The sequence below is a fragment of the Anopheles marshallii genome, chromosome 2 (assembly GCF_943734725.1).
Source record: "Anopheles marshallii chromosome 2, idAnoMarsDA_429_01, whole genome shotgun sequence".
NCBI classification, from domain to species: Eukaryota; Metazoa; Arthropoda; class Insecta; order Diptera; family Culicidae; genus Anopheles; species Anopheles marshallii.
Window position 1 is genome coordinate 67,986,450 of NC_071326.1, and position 20,198 is coordinate 68,006,647.

General features: G+C 43.0%; 5 protein-coding genes across 5 annotated transcripts; 1 reads left to right on the top strand and 4 right to left on the bottom strand.

Moving 5' to 3' along the window:
* Positions 1-1,112: 1,112 nt before the first annotated feature.
* Positions 1,113-1,607, bottom strand: LOC128718450 (peritrophin-1-like). Its single transcript, XM_053812073.1, has 2 exons — positions 1,601-1,607; positions 1,113-1,528 (listed from the first exon to the last, which is right to left on the bottom strand). Exons 1-2 carry the CDS (start codon positions 1,605-1,607, stop codon positions 1,113-1,115), a joined length of 423 nt encoding a protein of 140 aa, XP_053668048.1.
* Positions 1,608-3,198: 1,591 nt separating this feature from the next.
* On the bottom strand, positions 3,199-3,887 carry LOC128718451 (peritrophin-1-like). Its single transcript, XM_053812074.1, has 2 exons — positions 3,860-3,887; positions 3,199-3,596 (listed from the first exon to the last, which is right to left on the bottom strand). The coding sequence occupies exons 1-2, from the start codon at positions 3,885-3,887 to the stop codon at positions 3,199-3,201; spliced, it is 426 nt and encodes a 141-aa protein (XP_053668049.1).
* Positions 3,888-4,841: 954 nt separating this feature from the next.
* On the top strand, positions 4,842-6,998 carry LOC128718452 (adhesive plaque matrix protein-like). The gene has a single exon (XM_053812076.1). It carries the CDS (start codon positions 4,842-4,844, stop codon positions 6,996-6,998), a length of 2,157 nt encoding a protein of 718 aa, XP_053668051.1.
* A 1,916-nt stretch (positions 6,999-8,914) lies between these two features.
* LOC128718453 (chondroitin proteoglycan 2-like) lies at positions 8,915-10,457 on the bottom strand. The gene is made up of 2 exons (XM_053812077.1): positions 10,403-10,457; positions 8,915-10,146 (listed from the first exon to the last, which is right to left on the bottom strand). Exons 1-2 carry the CDS (start codon positions 10,455-10,457, stop codon positions 8,915-8,917), a joined length of 1,287 nt encoding a protein of 428 aa, XP_053668052.1.
* A 3,193-nt stretch (positions 10,458-13,650) lies between these two features.
* Positions 13,651-14,285, bottom strand: LOC128710327 (allatotropins-like). Its single transcript, XM_053805378.1, has 2 exons — positions 13,891-14,285; positions 13,651-13,813 (listed from the first exon to the last, which is right to left on the bottom strand). Exons 1-2 carry the CDS (start codon positions 14,283-14,285, stop codon positions 13,651-13,653), a joined length of 558 nt encoding a protein of 185 aa, XP_053661353.1.
* Positions 14,286-20,198: the final 5,913 nt, after the last annotated feature.

The following is a 20,198-nucleotide window of genomic DNA, read 5'->3' on the forward strand; positions in this document are numbered from 1 at the left end:
CTGCTACATGGAGATGACTTGCAATACACCATCGTTCCATTCCATTCCATCGATCCATTTTCAGACGTTGACTACCTAAACTCATCACAGTTAGCTACACACGATTTTTGGAGCACAAAGGACATGGATGCAAATACACCATTCCGGCTTTTGAACGCTGACGTTTGTCACATGTCGGATGGGCACTGTACAAATCAATGTCTATGCGAATTTATCGCTGTTTGTGCACTCCACGAGCAAACCGACTTTCGACAGTCTCCAACTCCTTATGGACAGTTTTCGGTTCACAGACATCGTGGTATGCGGCGCTGTAAGAGTGCACCATGTGGACATTTCCGTCCTTCGAGTCCCGGCCAAGTCCCGTACTTTGAGTCGGTGAGGTTTAACCACTTTCAATCTCTAGTCTATACGCGGATCATACTTTGCCGAACGCGAGGAGAGTTGCTTGACGCTTGACATCTAACCAATGATCATCGCGCGACGCCGTGGGAGTTTTGTAAGGATAAATGTACCAAGAAGGCCTATCGCTGACGTAAATGTATTAACGGACCATCCGGCATAGGATCTGAGGCTTGAGTACTCGCTTCAGCGAATCGGGCAACTCCCTGGGTGTGGTATCTCCTGATTCGAGCAGGCTTCCTTGGCTAAGGAAGTGGGGCGTCTACGAATATTCTCTTCTCCAACAATCTAAAAAAAGGTATGACCTTGATGAACGTTACCCCAATAAGAAGAAAGTCTTAAACTAATGCAACGGTCATGTGTCATGTGTGTTTTTCTCGTAGAGTATGTCATTGTAGATGTTCCTTTCACACAAACACGGGGTTAAAAGTATTTCTGATCGTCGTCCTCCTGAACGCCATACGGTTTTGTTAGTTTTGGACAAAGTCCAGAGAGAAAGATGCGCAGAAGGATGTTAAAACGATGTCAAAAGTTGTTAAATGGTTGGTTTAACTGCGAAATTAAGGAAATTCGTAACGAATCAGAGAAAAAAAACAGCTTTTAGAGGAGATTTCAGAGCAAAAACCAGATAGTTTATTCATTTAATGCCCTTAACTTCTGCGGCATCACACCTCTCGGGACATTTAAGCGATCGTTCGTGCAATCGTTGCGAGTTAGAAGCGGGAACACTGGGCAAGGGCAGGATAGTCACAACGGTTCACCTTGGCACCGAACTCCAGACCGGCCGGGCAGTCCATCTCGTAGGCACGGCCACCGAAGCACTTCATGAACTTGCCACAGTTTCCGTTCACCACCAGATGGACCGGCTTCATCGGGTCGTCAGCACGGGGACAGCGGGCATCAACGACACCGGGGACGATTTTGTAACCATCGGCGGTCAGCTGTTCGCTCTGCGACTGCGACTGATACTGCGGCTGGTACTGGTATTGGGACTCGTACTGTGGCTGAGCATTGTACGCCTCGTAACGGGGCTCCTGCGGCATTGGCATGTTGTACGCGTTGTACGACATTTCGGGGTACTGTGGGGCCGCGGCAACGGCAGCAACGATGGCAGCGAGAACGACGAAGACTGGTGGGAAAATAAAGGTAAACGGTCTTTAGCTACTGGGCGTTTGGTCGCCGTACGCCAGCCATTGCTTACCCTTCATTGTTGGTGATGTTATGTTCAAGGAGATACGCTTGGGCCAGTTAACTTTGGAACTTGCTTGGAACCAAATGATGCTTAGTTCGTGTTTGGTGCGATGCTTATATACGGAAGTTTGAAAGTAATTTGCCTAATTGATACGCTGCACACACTAATTGGAAGCAGCTTCGGTGACCATCGCACGCTTTTACGCCGCTATCGACAGTATCGTATCTTCTAAAGAACGTTATCGGTATTTCCAAGAAAGAAAAGAAATCGAACCATTACGTATGCCTTCCCTGTTGCGTTTTGCCGTTTGCTGTTTGTGGACGTATGACTTACCATGCCTTCTAACTTCCGGATGTTGCACAATCGTACCGACTGTACTACAGATGTCAACTTATTGTCTCGTGTTGTTTGCAAGTTCCGTGTCCCAAATTTCAAGGAATTACTGTTTTGAAGACGCGTTGAGCATGAGTTTTTATCAAATTCCTAAAACTACACGTTAGCATGATGAGGTGCATAATGTTATGTATATTTAATTGCTAGAATAGTACGGTCATCACAAATAAATTTCTCCTTCACGCCTCACCTATTCTGGCGCTTCGCTGGCGAGTCTAGGCCGCTGTATGATAGTTATTCTCTATCACTGTCTTTCCACGCATACAAGACTAAAAATTATTTTGAGCAACTTGCTGTTCCAACGTCCACGTGCCAAAGGCGTATGTGAGCCCCGGAGTGCTAAAAATGTTGTATGGTTTCAGCTTCGACCGTCACGACAGGTCTTTTAAGTGGAGTAGTTGCCTCAGGCCCGGTGGCATGATGATAGCGGCGCCGGTCTGCACACAAACGGACCGGACCAAAATCCCATCCGGACCAATCCCCTCCGTCGGTGCCTAGAAATATTAGATCAAAATGGAAATCCATCTGCATCTAATTTAATTCATCAATCAATTTTGTTGAAGAACCAAGCCACATGGCAAGAAGTATGACAAGGAGCAGACATATTTTACTCCAAAAAATATCTAGATAGCAATATATTGTGGTATTTATGTATAAAGCTTTGATTCAGGCGCTTACTTAATTTGTATACCATGTAACCAGTACATTGAGAATAAGTTGTCCAGGATAATGATGGAGGTGGAAGCCTTCCGCTTTTCATTCGACATTCTACAGTTTTACGGAGTTTAAGGTCCCTTAAACAGTTTCGATGACCAGAATCAGGCTTCCGCCTAGTGAACTTTCCCTTGTCTAGAATTCATAGAACATTGCAGATGTTTCTGTAGATGAGAGCCCTGACGACACGAAGTGTATCTCGATTCTGGCTAGTGGCGACGAGCTAGTACCCTGTGCACAGTATTAGTATATTTTATGTTAGCGAGCTAATTTATGATGACATAATTAAACAATGTCTTTACAGACACTGTGATAAAAGGCACAAAATAAGATTGGCATTATGAAGGTGTTTTATTTGTTGAAAAATTTACTAATACCAAATGTTGGTCTCTATGGCCCTTGATGCATTTCAAATCGTTCGTTTAGGTTTTTCTGTGTCGTGTTCTCCATTTCTTCGATCGAAAGTGGCTGGCTCCTCCATTCTGATCGTACCGGGTAAATTAGTTGCGGCACTGAGCAACTGCTGGGTAGTCGCAACGGTTCATGCGTGCACTGAAGTCCAGTCCGGCCGGGCAGTCCATGACGAATCCCATGCCTCCGGTACACTTCAGGAACTTGTTGCAGTGGCCGACATATGGCAGATGGACCGGGCGCATCGGATCATCGGTACGTGGGCAGCGAGAATCAGGGATTGCCTTAGTCGGTCCAGTCTGTCCATTGTTGTACTGGCCATTGTTGTACTGATCGTAGTTGTACTGACCATTGTTGTACTGACCATTGGTGTACTGACCATTGTACTGCTGGTTGGCGTAGTAGTTTTGCGGAACTCCAATTTCATAGCGGCTGTTGTAGTCGTACTGGGCCGAAACTCCAGCAATGATGCACAAAGCGATGATGGCTGAGAAGTATAGAACGTATAAGAACGAATTGTAAGAATCTTCCGACTATGTGACACTGGTATAGCTGTTATACTGACACGTTACCTTTCATTTTAAATTCGTCTAGGAAGTTGCCGTGTACTGACTGGCGGTGGTACTAGCGGAATACGATGTTGGGTAAGGTGAGCTTCTTGCCTATTTATACGATTTTAGACAGGGTGTTTTACATTTCTCTTGGTTGGCGAACCTTATTAGTTAGAATGTATTTTGCTGTACCGCGCACCTGTCGTCGGTTCTTTATCGCGGGCCATTATGTACGACCCTATGATTACTTCATTTCGATTATTTTATACATTCAACGAAATATGCTCACGAAATTACTTTCGTGGCATTAAATCAGCCCATGTCGATGTAATAATATTTAGCCGTTCTTTTGGACATATCTGTTCGTTTATTGCAGTGGGGCTGTTGGATGCTGAGTCGCCTAAGATTGTAACACTTTTAAACAGTTCATTTAAAACAAAAAGTATTAATATCGGCATTTATTGCCCACATGTCGAGGAGTAGAATGATTTTCTATAACAATTTACATTGTTCTGAAGAAATTAAAGCTTTACGTAACAAAACACACATAATATTTTTCTTCCCTCCGTTCGACACTTTCAGCAAATTCTTTTATAATACTAGAACCATATAACATACACACACACAACTGACGATCGACTGCCTCATTCGACTCTCTTCAGTGGTAGAATCATTAACACTATCGTGCATACGATCAAGAGCAAATGTGGACCTTGAACGTGCTATTCCGCAAGTTCCGGTAGCAGAGTGTGTCCAGTATCTAATTTCGGGCTACTTTTGCACGCGATACGGCCGATAAGCGCAATGCGGTGTCGAACAATCGTATACAAAAATTTTGCATTACCCATGACCTGAAATATCCATTAAAACCCGGTGTTTTTTGAGTTCAATTCTGGGAAAATTTTCAAAATTTGCGTATAACCGCACTAACCGCGATGTGCGCACCGTGATAAGATAACCTAAGTTCTGCCCACACTGCTATCGTTGGGTCATGTGAGGTCTTCGGCGAGGTTATAAAATGTAAACGATTTCCCTTCGAATGTAACAAAAGTTGCAGTGCTAACGACCGCATTACGTAACATGAAAGGTAAAGGAATGTACCACTGACGGTTGTGGAGTGAAAGGTTTTAAAATTGTCCTTCGTTTTTCTTGTGTGTGCAATTTGATTTTTAGGTGTCACTATGAACGTAGCAACACCTATCACCCTCGCGGTGATACTGTATCTCGTCACCGTCCTTGAAGCCACGTACCTTGAGCGTCCACTTTGGGTAGCAGATAAAGGCAGACAGCAGTCTCTATCGTACGGAAACGAAGAATCACGTCTCGGTCAATTTCAAGCTGGAAATGAACAGCCCTGGATAGTACCGGAACCATACTATCCGCAACGCTCCGGACCAACGAATCAGGAATGGATGGAAAATCAGCAGTGGCCACTGGAATCTCCGAATGCTGCTCAATTAGTTCGTGAAGAACGTCCTCCGTTGGAGAACTTCGTGCCGAATCAAGGGTACGACGGATGGAATCTGCCAGATACGGCGTATGAGTACCAAACGAAAAATCAAGCACAAAGTATGACCAACGGACAGGCACAACCTGCTTGGATGAACCAACAGCAGCAGCAGCAGCAGCAGCAGCAGGTCGAGTATCAAAAACCTTTCGTTTCGCTGGAACCATCCGTACCCCAAGCACAACCTGAGCCCGATCGCTACGAGGCATATGCTCAACAAGGATGGAATTGGGAGCCTAAGCCCGAAAATGTTCAGCCGAACAATTATCAAACACAGTTCCAAACGCAAGAAAATTACCAACCCTATAGGACGGATTCCTATCAACCTAAACCGGACGCTGAAGCTAAGCCCGAAACCCCTCCACTAAACAGTTATCAATCACAGGTCCAAGCGCAAGAAAAGTACCAACCATACAGGACGGATTTGGATCAACCTAAACCTGAAGTTGAGGTTAAGCCCGAAAACACACAGCTAAACAATTATCAACCACAGTTCCAAACGCAAGAAAAGTACCAACCATATTGGACGGATTTGTATCAACCTAAACCAGACGCTGAAGCTAAACCCGAAACTCCTCAACTAAACAATTATCAATCGCAGTTCCAAACGCAAGAAATGTACCAACCATATTGGACGGATTTGTATCAACCTAAACCAGACGCTGAAGCTAAGCCCGAAACTCCTCAACTAAACAATTATCAATCGCAGTTCCAAACGCAAGAAAAGTACCAACCATATCAACCTAAACCTGAACCTGAAATCCTGATGCCGACTAACCAACCCAAGCCAGGAACCTTTATGCCCAACCAGCCAAATGTGGAACCATTCCCATCAAATCCTGAAAATGTGCAGCTAAACTCTTCTCCACCGCGTCCTCAAGAGATACAACAAGGCTACAATCCTTACCCACCGCGTCCTGAATTGTATCAGCACAATCCGTCTTTTGTAGAGCCAGAGTATCAAGGGTCATACTATGGGCAGCAATTTTTACCATCTTTTATCGACCCAGAGTATCAGTTGCAAATGTCGGCTAATAAACAACCTGTACAACAGCCATCTAAGCCAGTAGAGCTACCTAACAAAGTGCGGAAACCAACCAATCAACCAGAGAATCAGTTTGGCCAAGCTCCTCTGAGTAACTTGGGCTACTATCCGTACCGGTCGCAGGAACCATGGTACCCGTATCAGCAGAATCCGACGGAAGGACTTCAAGCTTCTGTACAACAAGTTGGGCCAGAAATGCGTGTGGGAAATAGTATGTCCGCCAATCTAATGCCATCCCTGCAGGGTTCATATGGTCCCGAACCTATCGTCGAGACACTTAAACCCGTAGACCGTACTTCCCAGCAACAGGAAATTCGTAAACCATCGCAACCGCTCAGACCTGAACAGCGTCCAAACCGTCCGATGGAGCAAGTACCGGAAGAGCCGAAGTACCAGCCGAACCGTGTGCCACCGACGACCTGGGAAACCCAGTACAGACCACAGCAGGCTCCAGTTATGCCAAAACCAAAACCAAAACCTCAAATACGTCCACCGGTGAGCGAACCTTTGTACAACCGTAGACCGGAGACGTACTATGGAGCTAACGATGACGATGATGAGGAAGTCGTGGTTAAGTACGAAAAACCCATTACGCGTTTTGACACACGATGCCCGCGCGATGACGATCCGGCCAAGCCTGTGCACTTCCCGAGCGCAACCAGTTGCGTCAAGTTCCAGAAGTGCTTCAACGGAATCGCATATGAGATGAGCTGCCCGCCGGGGCTGGAGTTTGACGCTAAGAGCAATCGGTGTGACTATCCAGCCCGTGCTAGATGCTCGGTTTGATCAACAAAGTGTAATAAATCGATTGTTTCCGTTTAATGCGAATGGAAGCCATTAGATCCATTTTACCTACAGAGCATAATAAAACAGTAGCTGAATAGAGCATGCACATGATGTAGCAGATTAAAGTCTCTTTGTTGGTAGTCGAATAATATCATCTGCAAAACTTTTAGCATTACACTCGAGGGATTGTCTCGTTGTGTTGGTGATCCGGTCGAGAGATCGATATATCTCATCTCGGCTCCCTCGAGGTACTCGAGTTACGTGGTATCGTATAATAATCAATGGCATACGTTATTGTGGTCTAAGTAGCATAGGCTCTGTACCGGATCATTCTCTCGGGTATGGAGATCAGTAATATGCCTTCTGTGTACTGAGTTCTGATAGTATAATATATTAGGTGTATAACACTACGGGCAGGAACAGTAGCTCCAGTAGCTATTTCGCGCATCACCACTGGGTAAGACGGCGACGAACTTCGTTCGTCTCTAACTCAACAAGCCGCCTGAACCGTTTAATGCAGAAGGATCATGGTTTGCCCAAATTGTGGATCACTGCAGCCTAGCGCAGGTATAAGGAAGTCTACGAATCAAAAGATTCTTCACAAGGAGCTGCCTTCGGCTGAGGGTCGGATAAACTATGAAGGCATTATCGAGAGCATTCCACCCGCGTAGAATTCGTTGCGTACACTACCTTTGCAGTACACTTCGAAGATCTACTACCGAAGTTCCTGCTGTCAGGCTCCATAGCCTGCGGTATGGTGGCAGAGTTGCGATAATATCTGAGAAGTGGTAGATGAATAACATCTTTTAAATATCCATAGCCTGCGATGAATTCTTTTATCTTACTATAGTACCATTAGATCTTACTATAGCACCGAGTTCAGCTCAACTGTATAGAACAGGGGTCTTCAAACTTTTCAGCCCGCGGGCCGCATTGATTGAAACTATGATAGCGTGGGGACCACTTACACATTACAGGGTTTTACATTAGATCGGATATGGCGAATCCAACTTACCGGATCGCTCAAACAAATAAAATAGACACGAAAATAGATAGTCAAAAACAACAAACTGTACTGAATTGCTAAAACTGGAAATGGAATAGCGTGCACAATTTAGTGCACACCTATTTAGGTACAAGCTGATTCCAGAGTTGAACTACAAAATAAAGTTGGAAATTAATCACAAGTATTTATCATTATTAAACATAATTTTTAATCGATGTTTTGCACATTCCTTGGTTCTCTCAACTCTTGAATCTGGCAGGTACGTAAACAGGTACGGTCGAATTTGAAATTTCCTAAATTGTGCCCCCGAAGTATTAAAATTGAAAATTTTCCCGTACCCAGGGACTGACTTTCCAGCTACGGGTAAATAAAGTCACAGAAAGCCAGAAATGGGCAGGCCCAGACCTCTTGAGGGTGTTGTAAAAAGAAGAAGAAGTAATTGTGCACGTGACTCCATATCCAGCTTTTGCGATTCAGTTGAGTGTTTTGTGTTTCAGTAATTAATATTTGTATATTATATATTTATTCATTATTCATTCATTATATCAATATTTTTAGTATATAATATTAATATTAATATTTGAACAGTTTAAAAATATTACTACTTACCTAAATTAGACATTTTTGTTAAAATGGTAACATTAGCTAAAGCGTCGCGGGCCGCCCTGGAGGCTCTGGAGGGCCCCGCAGGCCGTTGTTTGGAGACCCCTGGTATAGAACATATGTCAAAAGCAATAGCGCTCAATAGTGATAGGCCAGGATCGGATAGGATTTTCTTTTGTTTCATTTACATGAACACCTTTGCTCACTTCATGGTACCATTTATTTTTTTAAACGTATGTGTCTATTGAACAAATAAATACTTCCTTAACCCTAGCGCTTCCTGCGCCAGACCGAAGTCATAGCCATCTTAGTTACCACGAATGGTACATTTTGCCACCTTCGGGTAGTCGCACCGATCGTACCGTACGCTCCAGTGCTGCCCGGCCGGGCACAGGATCAGATAGGCGCGCCCGTCATAGCACTTGTAGAACTTGCCACAATCCTTCGGGTGAATGAAATGAATCGGATCTGCCGGATCGTCGGTCGGTGGGCAGCGCCCATCCTTGATGCCCTCGATCATTTCGCGCTGCTCCGGTGTCCATTCGGTCGAATCGAGCGGTATTCTCTCATCGTCATAATAGTCATCGTAGTAGTATTCATCGTTCTGTGGCGCAGCTGCCTTGCGTAGGCTTTTGCGATCCTTTTGTAAAGAACATTGTGCGAACTGGGGATAATCGCAACGGTTGATACGGATGCCGAACTCTTGCCCGATCGGACAGTCGATGGTGTACGCGCGACCATCGAAACACTTCATGAACTTGCGGCAATCAGTTGGATGCGCAAGATGGATTGGACGGAACGGGTCATCGAACTTGGGGCAGCGCACATCATTCACACCGGCATTGTAGCTAAATGCAGCCTTTGCTGGTTTGACGTACTCTACAGCCTCTTCCTTGGCCTTCCCACTACCTGCAACAGCTGCCTCCTTGGGGTCCGTCTCTGCGACGACTTCCTTTGGGTCTGCCACGACTTGGGACGGTTTATCGACACGCTCGATCGCGCAGCGTGCCATAGACGGAAAATCACAGCGGTTTAGCTTCACGCCCCATTCCTGGCCTCTCGGGCACTCGAGCTCAAACGCTCGACCGTCGAAACACTTGAAGAATCGCTTGCAGTCGGAAGGGTGAGCAAGATGAGTCGGCTTGAACGGATCGTCAAACCGGGGACAGCGCGTATCAACCTGGCCGAGATCGTAACTGAATCCGGCCGGTTGCGGTTGCACATAGCCTTGCTGGCAGCGCGCAAATACGGGATAGTCGCAGCGTTGCAGTTGCAGCCCAAACTCTTGACCCGGCGGACAGCTGATCGTGAAGGCACGTCCATTGAAGCATTTCTGGAACTTGGAACAATCGTTCGGGATCGCCAGCAGGACGGGATTCATCGCATTATCGTGCTGCGGGCAACGCACGTCCAGGATGCCATCCTCGTAGCTAAACTTGTTTCCCGTCTCGCCGTTGGCAAGCGCCACGCAGCACAGTACTATCGCCAGCAATGGCTGAAACACTACAACAGCAAGCGTTATGTGAGTGGAACACTGCACTGAAGCCACGACAAGGTGTACTTACCGTTCATTGTTGAAAGCGTTGGCCACTCTCTGTATAGTTGTTAATGTGTTCCGTCTGTTAAAAAGTGCAACACCTTTTGAGCGCCGAGAAACCCGTGAATGGTGCCGCACACCCGACTGTGCTCTGTTTTATAGTATACCGGGAAGGCCTTGAGTGTTATTCACGGTTATTCCCACAACGCCTGCCGTCATTATCCTGCGCTGTTGGTGTACGGCATGGGTGTGAATCACCTGCTAACAGATGTTCCTTTATCAAAGCCACCGTTGGTGAATGTTGGTTGACCATGGTTGACCGTGGGTGGTAAACAGAACGCAGCGTTGACTCGGAAGGCTGTCCATAAAAAAACATTGAAATTCCATTGCCGGCGATGTGCATCTTCATCGCGATACGATCGTGTATGACTAACTGAATAGTGCTGTTCGACTGGACCGTTGCCCAGTGATGGTAAAGATTACGCGCTGCAGCCAAAAGAGGAAACCGTTGTATCCGGACCAAATGTGTTCTCGTGACCGGTGTGATAGCTATCGCAATGAGAGCTATTCGATGCCGGAAGTACAACGAGGACTGGGCAGTGACTGATGATAGTAAAATCATTGTGCCCGTTCGTGTTATCAAACAGCATGAAGCTGTTGGAAGCGTACTGTCTGGTGGAACTGGAGAACAAAAACAAACTTCCACAAGGGCGAACCGAGTAGCTTCTAGAAGGTCTGGGTAAACATGATGACACACCTGTAGCGCGCCATATGATGCTGACTGGTGATGAGGATAAAGAACGTCCATGAAGCATTCGTCCACTGGTCTGTTTCTATAGTTTTTGTGATCATTTCTGATGATCAATATTTACAAGGTCAAACGACATGTGAATTTTGAGTATCATGAGAAAAACGCAGAAATCAAGTTTCGTGGTTGATTCTCTTGGTCTCTTGGTTCTATTACAATCCTTAGCACTACATAGACTTCAAAGGGTATTAACTGATTTCTAGGATGACTATGCTAGGTGTGGTATCAGGTATCATAACCTTAAAATTTAAGCATAAAGCTTTAATGACTCGGTGGCGGTTAAAATCTCTAATGGCTAAGGAGACTACTGAACGAGCACATCCACCATAACAGGACATCCAGCAATTCATTCGCATTATGCAATGGAAGATAATAGTATCCTCGCAGAAATCCTCGGGATGGAGATTAACGTGGTGAACACCAAGTTGATGGTGGCACCACCAGCGTCCCTGATATCAAAGCCAGGCGCTAGAGTGCTGGCTGTCAACCAGTCTTTATACAGTCTGAGGAAACTTCTCCACTTAAAATACCTGTCGCGATGGACATAAACTCTATCGATGGAAACATGGACATAAACTCTATCCAAAACTGACGAAACCCTCTTAGCTGCGTTCTAAAGGAAAACGATCAGTTTTTGTTACCGTATGTGTGGAAGGACAATGGAGCAGCCACAAGAATGAGGGGCTCTATGAGCTGTACGGCGAACTCATTGTCGTACAGCGGCTCACCAGACTGGTCATTTCATGAGAATGACACCGGACGACCCAACCCGTAAAGTTCTTTAAGGTCGTCCACATGGACAGAAGGTGGGGTAGACCCAAATTGTGATGGAGTAATGGGGGGGGGGGGGGGCTTGGGATCATACGTGTTATGCTTTTTTCACCGGGTTACAAATAACAATGTAACCTTTGTAATCAAAAGAAATGGAAAAAATATAGCCAGAATGAACCTTACAAAAACGCAAATATAGATTAGAGTAGAGTAGTAGAGAAAAGTTAAAAAAATGGAAAGTTCGAAAAAAAACTGTAATGACTAATACAACAAACAAAATGGCTATAAAGAAAGCGTAGCTGCTATAAATATTAGAAAATGTTCGCTCTGCAGGATATTGATATCTAGCATATCTAGTATCCATTCTATGACGACTTGTTGTAGCTCATTTCTTTGTTGCTGCCTGAGAGAAGCCAAATCAACTCTATCAAGTTTTTTAGCGCTAGCGGCGTGTAGTTGCTATGGTTGAGTTTAATTCTCAGTGAATTTAATTATCATTTGGTTTATAAAACGGTAGGCAAAACTTTGTAATGAAGTCGTAGAATCTGTTTTTTACACAATACTGTAACATCCTTCTTACCTCCGTATCCTTTGCACTCTGCCAGTTTGTTACTTCAAGAAAGGTAACAGTGAGGTACGCAGCTTTGTTCGACTTTTTCCCATCTTATAACGAGCTTTATTTTTTTGTTTTACTTGAACAACTCTTACAACACAACTAGAAAGCATTATTAATTAGTAACTGGAAACGTGAAACTTAATTAACAGCGCCACCTCTCCTCCACGGTGGTGCAAGTAGATAGTATTGGTGAAACAACAAAGAAAAATACATCGTCATTTGCTTGTTGCTGCTCAACCTATATATTTGTCTCGTATTTTACAACTGTGTGAGTGTATGTGTTTTTGATGCATTTCTGATATCTGTGGGTCAAGTTGTTTGTTATTGTTTTGATTTCTGTTGTTTGGTTGCTTTTGTTACTATTTTTATTCATATCAATACTAATGTGTTTTTACTCATATTTCACAATGTGTTTTCCATTTTGCCTTGTTACATTGTTGCTGTTTGGAAATTATGTTGACTGTTTCTGAATTTTTGGATGTTTTTTTGTTATAGCACAATTTACCCAAACCGTTTGCATAGCCACTTATGCTGTATGTTTACATTCGCTTTTGCTTATTTACTTAAATATTCTGTTTTTGTTGTTGCATCGTTATATCTACTATGCTACAAACAGTAGGCGAATGTTTGACAATCGTGTATAATTGTAAACAATACCGAGAATTCTTTGCACGGAACGATGCCGCGCTAAACTTAACGTCCATTTTCAGGATAAACTTTTTGTACAAACAAAACCGAACGGGAAACGGGATTTAGTGAAAGACACACCTCGAAACGCCCAAAAATGCATACCCAATACCCAGCCTTTATTGGATGCGTTTTAGGGCGTTTTTTTCTCCAAACAGTTTCTGGAGCTGTGTGAAAGGTATGTACTAGCTTGAGCTGCCCGTTGAAGTGCGTACAATTGCAAGAGATGCTGCAATGGTGAATTAAACATCGGAACGATCGTCCTCAACGTTACTAAAAGAAATGCCGTTTTCTCCCATATTTCCACTTCGGATACAGAATCAAGCAAGTATGTTGCCCAGAGGACATCGACAGTGCCAGAGGGAATCGTGGGGTCCGTGGTTAAGATGACAGTAAGGAGCGTATGTTGAATGATGTTTCTTCTGTGCGTTTCGAGCCTGAATCGGTGGGCGAACCAGCGGGGAAAGGTGTATCATCGGGAAGTTTATGTACGTGTGTCTAGAACGGATTAAAGTGCGTGCAGGCCGCGTGTTGCCCATCGTGTCCCAACTCTCCAACAATACAACTAAGCCACTAACAGGAGGACAGCCTTGTACGATGACTTTTGGTGACGTTTGGGTTGCCTTAGAACAGCTCAGCAATATCGTTACCGTTTGCCGCAGCACCGGGCATCAGCTCGTTCGTTTCGAGCAGTCCATCGCGGTTAGTGTCGACGAAGCGTTGCAGGATCGATTTGGCCAATGCCGGATTGGTTGACATCTCGTTTGCAAACCACTCCAACGGGAAGCTGCAAGTGTGTAAAGGGGTTATCGCACGTGATTGTTTGGAATTGGCATGCGTACACTGCATGCTGAAGCTACCAACCTGCTTTCTTGCTCGCCTACAATCAATTGCTGCGTCTGCTGTTGCTGCTGTGGCTCGTTCTGATCGAGGCTCGCCAAATCTTCCATCAGCTTGCCAATGTCATGTTTTTCCTCGGCCCAGGTCACTGTCTCGCCGTCTCCGGGTGACAGGGTGTGATGTGCCGCCCGGCCACTACCGTAGTTCACACCGATCGGTGCCCGACGTTTGCCGAAACCACGCGCCGTCATCATTTCCGAATTCCGGAATGGGGCCCGTATCGATCGTGGAATCTTGGAGGCTCTTGCTGCCAGGCTGGCAAGCTGACGGGCGGGTCCTGCCTCAGACGTTTGGCAGCAGAGCATCACCGTTGTGAGGACCACAAACAGTAGCAGTTTGTAGATTGACAGTTTCATCATCTGTTTCGATGAAATGAAAAGAATTTGACTTATTTAACTGTATTTTCACCAATTTTTGATGTAAACTGAATTTGAAATGTTTTATTAGCATGTTGTTTTCGAAGTTATATTTTACAGTGTGCCATAATTGTAGGTAGCCACCATTCATCCTGACTGAGCCAGTCATGTTGATGAGTCGATTGCACATACACTTACAACAAACCTGTTTTAGGATCTGTTAGTCTTCTCTCGAAAACTCTTCTATTTTGCTAGTTGGAGAAGTAGAAGGCAAGACCAATTACTAATTCAATAACAGTTATAGTAAATAAGAGGAAAATTATGCCATTACATATAAATAGAAAATGCAAAGTAAGCAAATATCACTTTGTTGATTGAATATTTTTCTCGATTCAACACGTGACAGTGTTGCCTTTGCCTATTCCAACAGTGTACCAACACAACAGCGATGTAAAGATGACATCACAAACAATCAATCTGTATTCATGGTTTCACACGCTTTCTACTCGTGTGTAGTGCTTTATCATACCATCGTTGTACTGCTGAAGTTGTTTAGATGCGTAAGCGGTGGTTGTGTTTCAATTCCTCAATCGTTGTTGGCTTTTACCCGCACAAAAAAGGTAACTACCGTCCGCTCGGGTCTAGTGTTTGTGTGTGTTCGCCAGCCTCTCAGCAGAGGCCCCGTGAACATTGAAGCAATAAATTTAATTTATCAATAAATATTTATTGCCACGGTTCGATGCTACGGGCTTCTTTCATATGCACGTGATGAAGGGAGAAGGAACACGCTTGCGGCCATCAATTTTCAATCACCCAATCATTGCCACCATCACAGTAACTAGCCTGTCGTTTAAGGGTATTGTTTTAAATCGGTATACACACAATTTGACGCTAAACGGTTGTTGAAACAATTTTTGGTGGTTCTCGTTTAAAAAGGGGGCCTAGCAATTGCAACTGTGCTTTACTACCGAAGGAGCTTCTGATAGGTTCTACTCTGAAGTTTGGAATTCTTAAATGTTTTCTTTTTTGCTATCGATATATCTTCAGGTTTTGCATGTTTTTTCCATTTTGCATGATATTATTGTTTGCCTCGTCCTTTTAATCAGCACAACAACCTCAAGAGGTCTAGGTTCAGCCATTTTGTATTATTGTCTATCTTTGACATTATATTTGGGAAATTTTAATTTAATTAATTTATAAATCAGAGCGTTATGCCAGATAGTGTCAAAAACTATTTCTGAATCTAATAATACTAATCCTGTGGACTTTTTCAAATTTCTGTTGGAAATTATGTCATTTTTAAGTCTGTTTAGTTGATGTGTTGTGGAGAGTCCAGGTTGAAAACCAAATTGAGAACTAGGAATTATGTTATTCTCGTTTGTAAGTAAGTAAGTAAGTAAGTAAGTAAGTAAGTAAGTAAGTAAGTAAGTAAGTAAGTAAGTAAGTAAGTAAGTAAGTAAGTAAGTAAGTAAGTAAGTAAGTAAGTAAGTAAGTAAGTAAGTAAGTAAGTAAGTAAGTAAGTAAGTAAGTAAGTAAGTAAGTAAGTAAGTAAGTAAGTAAGTAAGTAAGTAAGTATGTAAGTAAGTAAGTAAGTAAGTAAGTAAGTAAGTATGTAAGTAAGTAAATAAGTAAGTAAGTAAGTAAGTAAGTAAGTAAGTAACAATTGATGTTTCCATTTTTTTAATATGATAGAATAGGAGAAACATATGAGCAAACATAGGTACAAATCTTTAGTATACAGGAAGATATTAGTTAAGTTAGTTGAATAGGTTAAGATTATGTAAGTCGCAGGACTTCAAAGAGAAAATTTGGGGTTACAAGTGATCTAAGATGTAAAATGATCAGAACAACAATCAACACGTTACGTTACGGCAATACTTTGAATCACTCATAATAAAGGTGTTCCCAATAAAAAGCGAAAAAACTTACATAAACTTGTTAAAGTTGACGATTCTATTTCACTGAATATAAAGTTTTGCAAAAACGCAATGGATATCATCATCTTTTGCTCCATCTTTCTGCTCCATTCTGTTGCTTTTATGCGATCTATTTATTTTCTATTGCACTTCATCGTAAATGACGAATAATACCCATTGAATGGCTGTTCACTATTCGATCCGGATGACGAGGATTGAGAGAAGGTAATGCGTGCTCAATAGAGCACACTGAGATGTGAAGGAACCGTTTTTCAGCACTGCTTGAATGCATATTAGCATTGATATGCATCCGATACGAATTCGCCATTCGTTCCATTGGTGAGGTTGCGATTTTTGATGAATTCATAGTTGCATTACAGTGACTTAGCTGTTACAATTTTTAAGGGATATTAATTTTATATGAATAATATAAAAACGTTTTGTATATTTCCTCTGAAAAGCGTAGTGTTCTTCGCAGATAATTATATTGTCTCCGTTTGTGGCAGCTTCCGTTTTCAAAGGTACGACGTGAAACCCTTGCGGAACCGTTCACAGACTTGTTTGCCAAAACTTCTAAAATATCGCTTACATGTGTGCCTCGGTTCTCGAACCCATCGTCAGTTGTGCGTCATCAAGCTGCTTACCAAAACCAAAGTTTATTGATTGAAGACTACGTTGACACACAGAAACATTTTCCTTCCCAAGCGTGTTTGGTTTCAAAAATTCCGTCTGCCCAAGGAAGATATCCTATCAAAGATTTACTAATCATACGAAACTGTGGTGAAAGTGTTATTTTTCGATAGCACAGAAAAAGTCCCCATGCCGAGCAGTTGGAAATATAATGTTCTCCATTTGATACGCTTTGCTTCGAAACCACGGCCCAGTTTGCGTTTTTTTGGCACGAAATAACACACTGCCCCGGTCGGTGAAAAGTTTGTCGGTTTTGCAGTAATTGATTTCGCAGCAGCAAAATTGAGCGTCCAGCAGAAAGTTTTGTGCCGGACTTTTTCTCACCGCAGCGTACCGGTACGGTGTATTTATCATTGCAAGGTTTCGCTCACAAACTGCAGCGTGGGTATCGATAGTATCGGGCGAATCTACCAAGCATCTGTACCGTGAGTGTTTCGTAACACTGACAAGGCACCATCATTCCATTCCTGGAGATGATAAGCAATGGAGCAACTGTTTGGAAAAAAAGTTATTAGGGCAGGCGTTTCGGTGGCTGGGTGCAACCTGTGGCATGCATCGTGCGGCCACAGTGTTCGTTGCTTGGTCGGTGGTAATTTTGTGCTGACCAAAGGTTTTTGTTCAAAGCTTCTGTGCATGATTTTGGCTCCCTGCACATCGACCGTGTGGTGCTGCAGCGTGCCGAACCAGTGCAGAAGGTTAATCGTTTTATCGGTACCGGTTCCACAACGTAGTGCTTACATCGTAATTACGTTGCACGAAACTCGCAATGTGATGAGTTTGATTGAGGTTGCCGGTAAACAACACGGGTGTGGTGGTTAGTTAATGTTTGGCCACTGCATTTGACAAGCCAATAAAGGGGAGCATGCATCTGTTTGGTATGATGGTTCTAACCGACATAGCAAAAAAAGTTTCAAAATTGTAGCACTAGGGCGATTCACTTCTTTTTTATGTTTAAATTATTCGCCTTGCGGTAACCGGATGCAAAAGGCTAGCGCATTGCATACATTTAGGCGCCGTAACACAAGTTTTTCTCTGGAGGGGCAAACAGAAGAGGCATGTTATGAGATTTATGGAGATTGAGTTGAAATTTTCTTTTTCAGAAAAAAAGAGTATTAATTTAAAAATTTGGCAACTAAAAGCAAACTGTGTTCATTTATTGCAATAACTGATTATTGAGTATGAGCTTTTTTTTTTATTCAAAGTGTTAATTAAAAACAACTTACATTCTAGTTAACATTTCATTTTGTTGGGAATGATTATGTTTCAAATGTTTATTTTTCTATCCATGAGCAGTACATTCCTCTTATATACTTATGAGTTTGGGTTTCTATTCATTAAAGCTATTAAAAAAAAAACACAACTCTTTTATGAACTTCTTTGAACTTTGAAAGTGTTAGAATAATGAGTACTAGTGATTAACATCGGATCGATGCTAAATCGTGCTCTAATCACTAAACACTTTCACACTTTTTAATTACGAAGCAGGTGGGCGTTGCTTTGCTGACAATTTAATGAAATCGATTATGTTACGACGTAATTGTAACATCTTCAGCATATTCACGAAGTTTGTGGTTTTGATGTGTTTCTTTAGCAAACTCAACATAATGAATCTTGTCGCAATTCTTCAAGTTGTATATATTTTTGGGCTAACCTGTTGTATGTAAACAACGGAAACCGCTAATGTAATGTTTTTGAATGAAGTAATGTTTTTTCTACGTATCGACTTATTTTTAACACATTTGCCACAAGACAATTTGAAACTATTTAAAAGCGTTATTTCATAGCATGACCAAAATTGTATCATTTAAAGTTGTAAAGTAATGCTGCATAATTCAATTTATACTATCCTTTTTCGCGCTTTGCCATATGCGCATATTATGCATCCGAGAGAATGGAAAATTCGACCGAAAAAAAGAGATTCAGTGCAACAGTTGTTCTGGGGGTCATAAATTATCGTTTATTTCTTTCGGCAAAAGATGAAAATAAGATGGCACCATGGTGAACCGCTCCATAGGGCAGTTTTCGGTACTGTGTGACCCATCGTAGACAAAGCAACGCCATCAACCACATGAGCCGTGAACGTGGCTGAGAGGGCCCGAAGAAGCATTGTCACTAGGGAGACAAATTTTCGGTGGAAATTTATTCGTAAAAAAGAAAGAAAACCCCAGCCATATATTTTCCCGCTAGAGGGAGTTCGCTGAAGACATGTTAACGGTCGCGACATTGGTAAGAAATATGACACATTCAATCTATTACCGTGTGTTCGTAGCGTTTCCCGCTTCGATGCGTGCACTGTCTCATGAAAGTACGCCTTACGTGAAAATGCAATTTCATGCCCACTTGCAACTCGAGCAACCCAGCGCACCAAACTCCCAACCGGTGCCGTGTGTCTTTGCAGAGGAGCAGAGTGGAACTCTGGCAAAAGAAGCCCTTACTCAACCGTTAAAAGGGCTTTCTAACCACTCTCTAGAGAGATGCCGGCTGAGAGTGTCGGTCTAATGGTGGATAAACATTTGTTTTATCCGATTGATTGCATCGACCACATCGACGGGAAGCTATAATTTGTTGTGTCAACATTTACGCAACACGATCGGAGCAAGATTTGGCGTGCGGATCAACCATCGATGGACACGTCGTTCTGTTTTAAAAAAGTATCAATGTAGCAGATGATCCCTTGAGTAAAGTCAACATTAAAGCTATGTTTACATTTAGTGCCGCATGTCTAACCCATACGTGTAGTTAAGCAAAAAGGTAACAAATCCTTTTTTCCGCAACGTTTCCTCTTCACTATCATTGGGCGTTTAAGTGAGAACCACAACTGATTATCTATCGACACAAATACTCTCCCCAAGCTGGTGTACGCACCATTATCGATGGATCAAAGGGAACTTTAGCATGACCTTCCAGGAATCAACTAACTTTTCTTACAGAGTGTTGGGGAAAATTGAGACACGTCTAATGCAGTCGCTCTGTTGCGATAAACGTCAGTGTTTTTTTTTCTTTCATTTTGTTTTGGTTAAGGATAACATTCAGATTATCCTCCATTTTTATTCTTCTTTTATCATCCTTTATGCTTCCTTAAAGTAATGTGCTGCTAACCAGCTGCTCGGGGTAGAATCAATCAATCTTTCCAGCAGATGTTCCAATGCCCCCTTTACCGCACTATACAGGCGAAACATGGATCAGATTTGGATAAAAGCATATTTTGGCCAATGTTGTGTGTCATAGAGGAATTACTAACGTAACAAGTAGCAAAAGAGTTATGATAGTTGCATACTTTCAGGGGCGTATACTAGAAACGTGGTGGAGC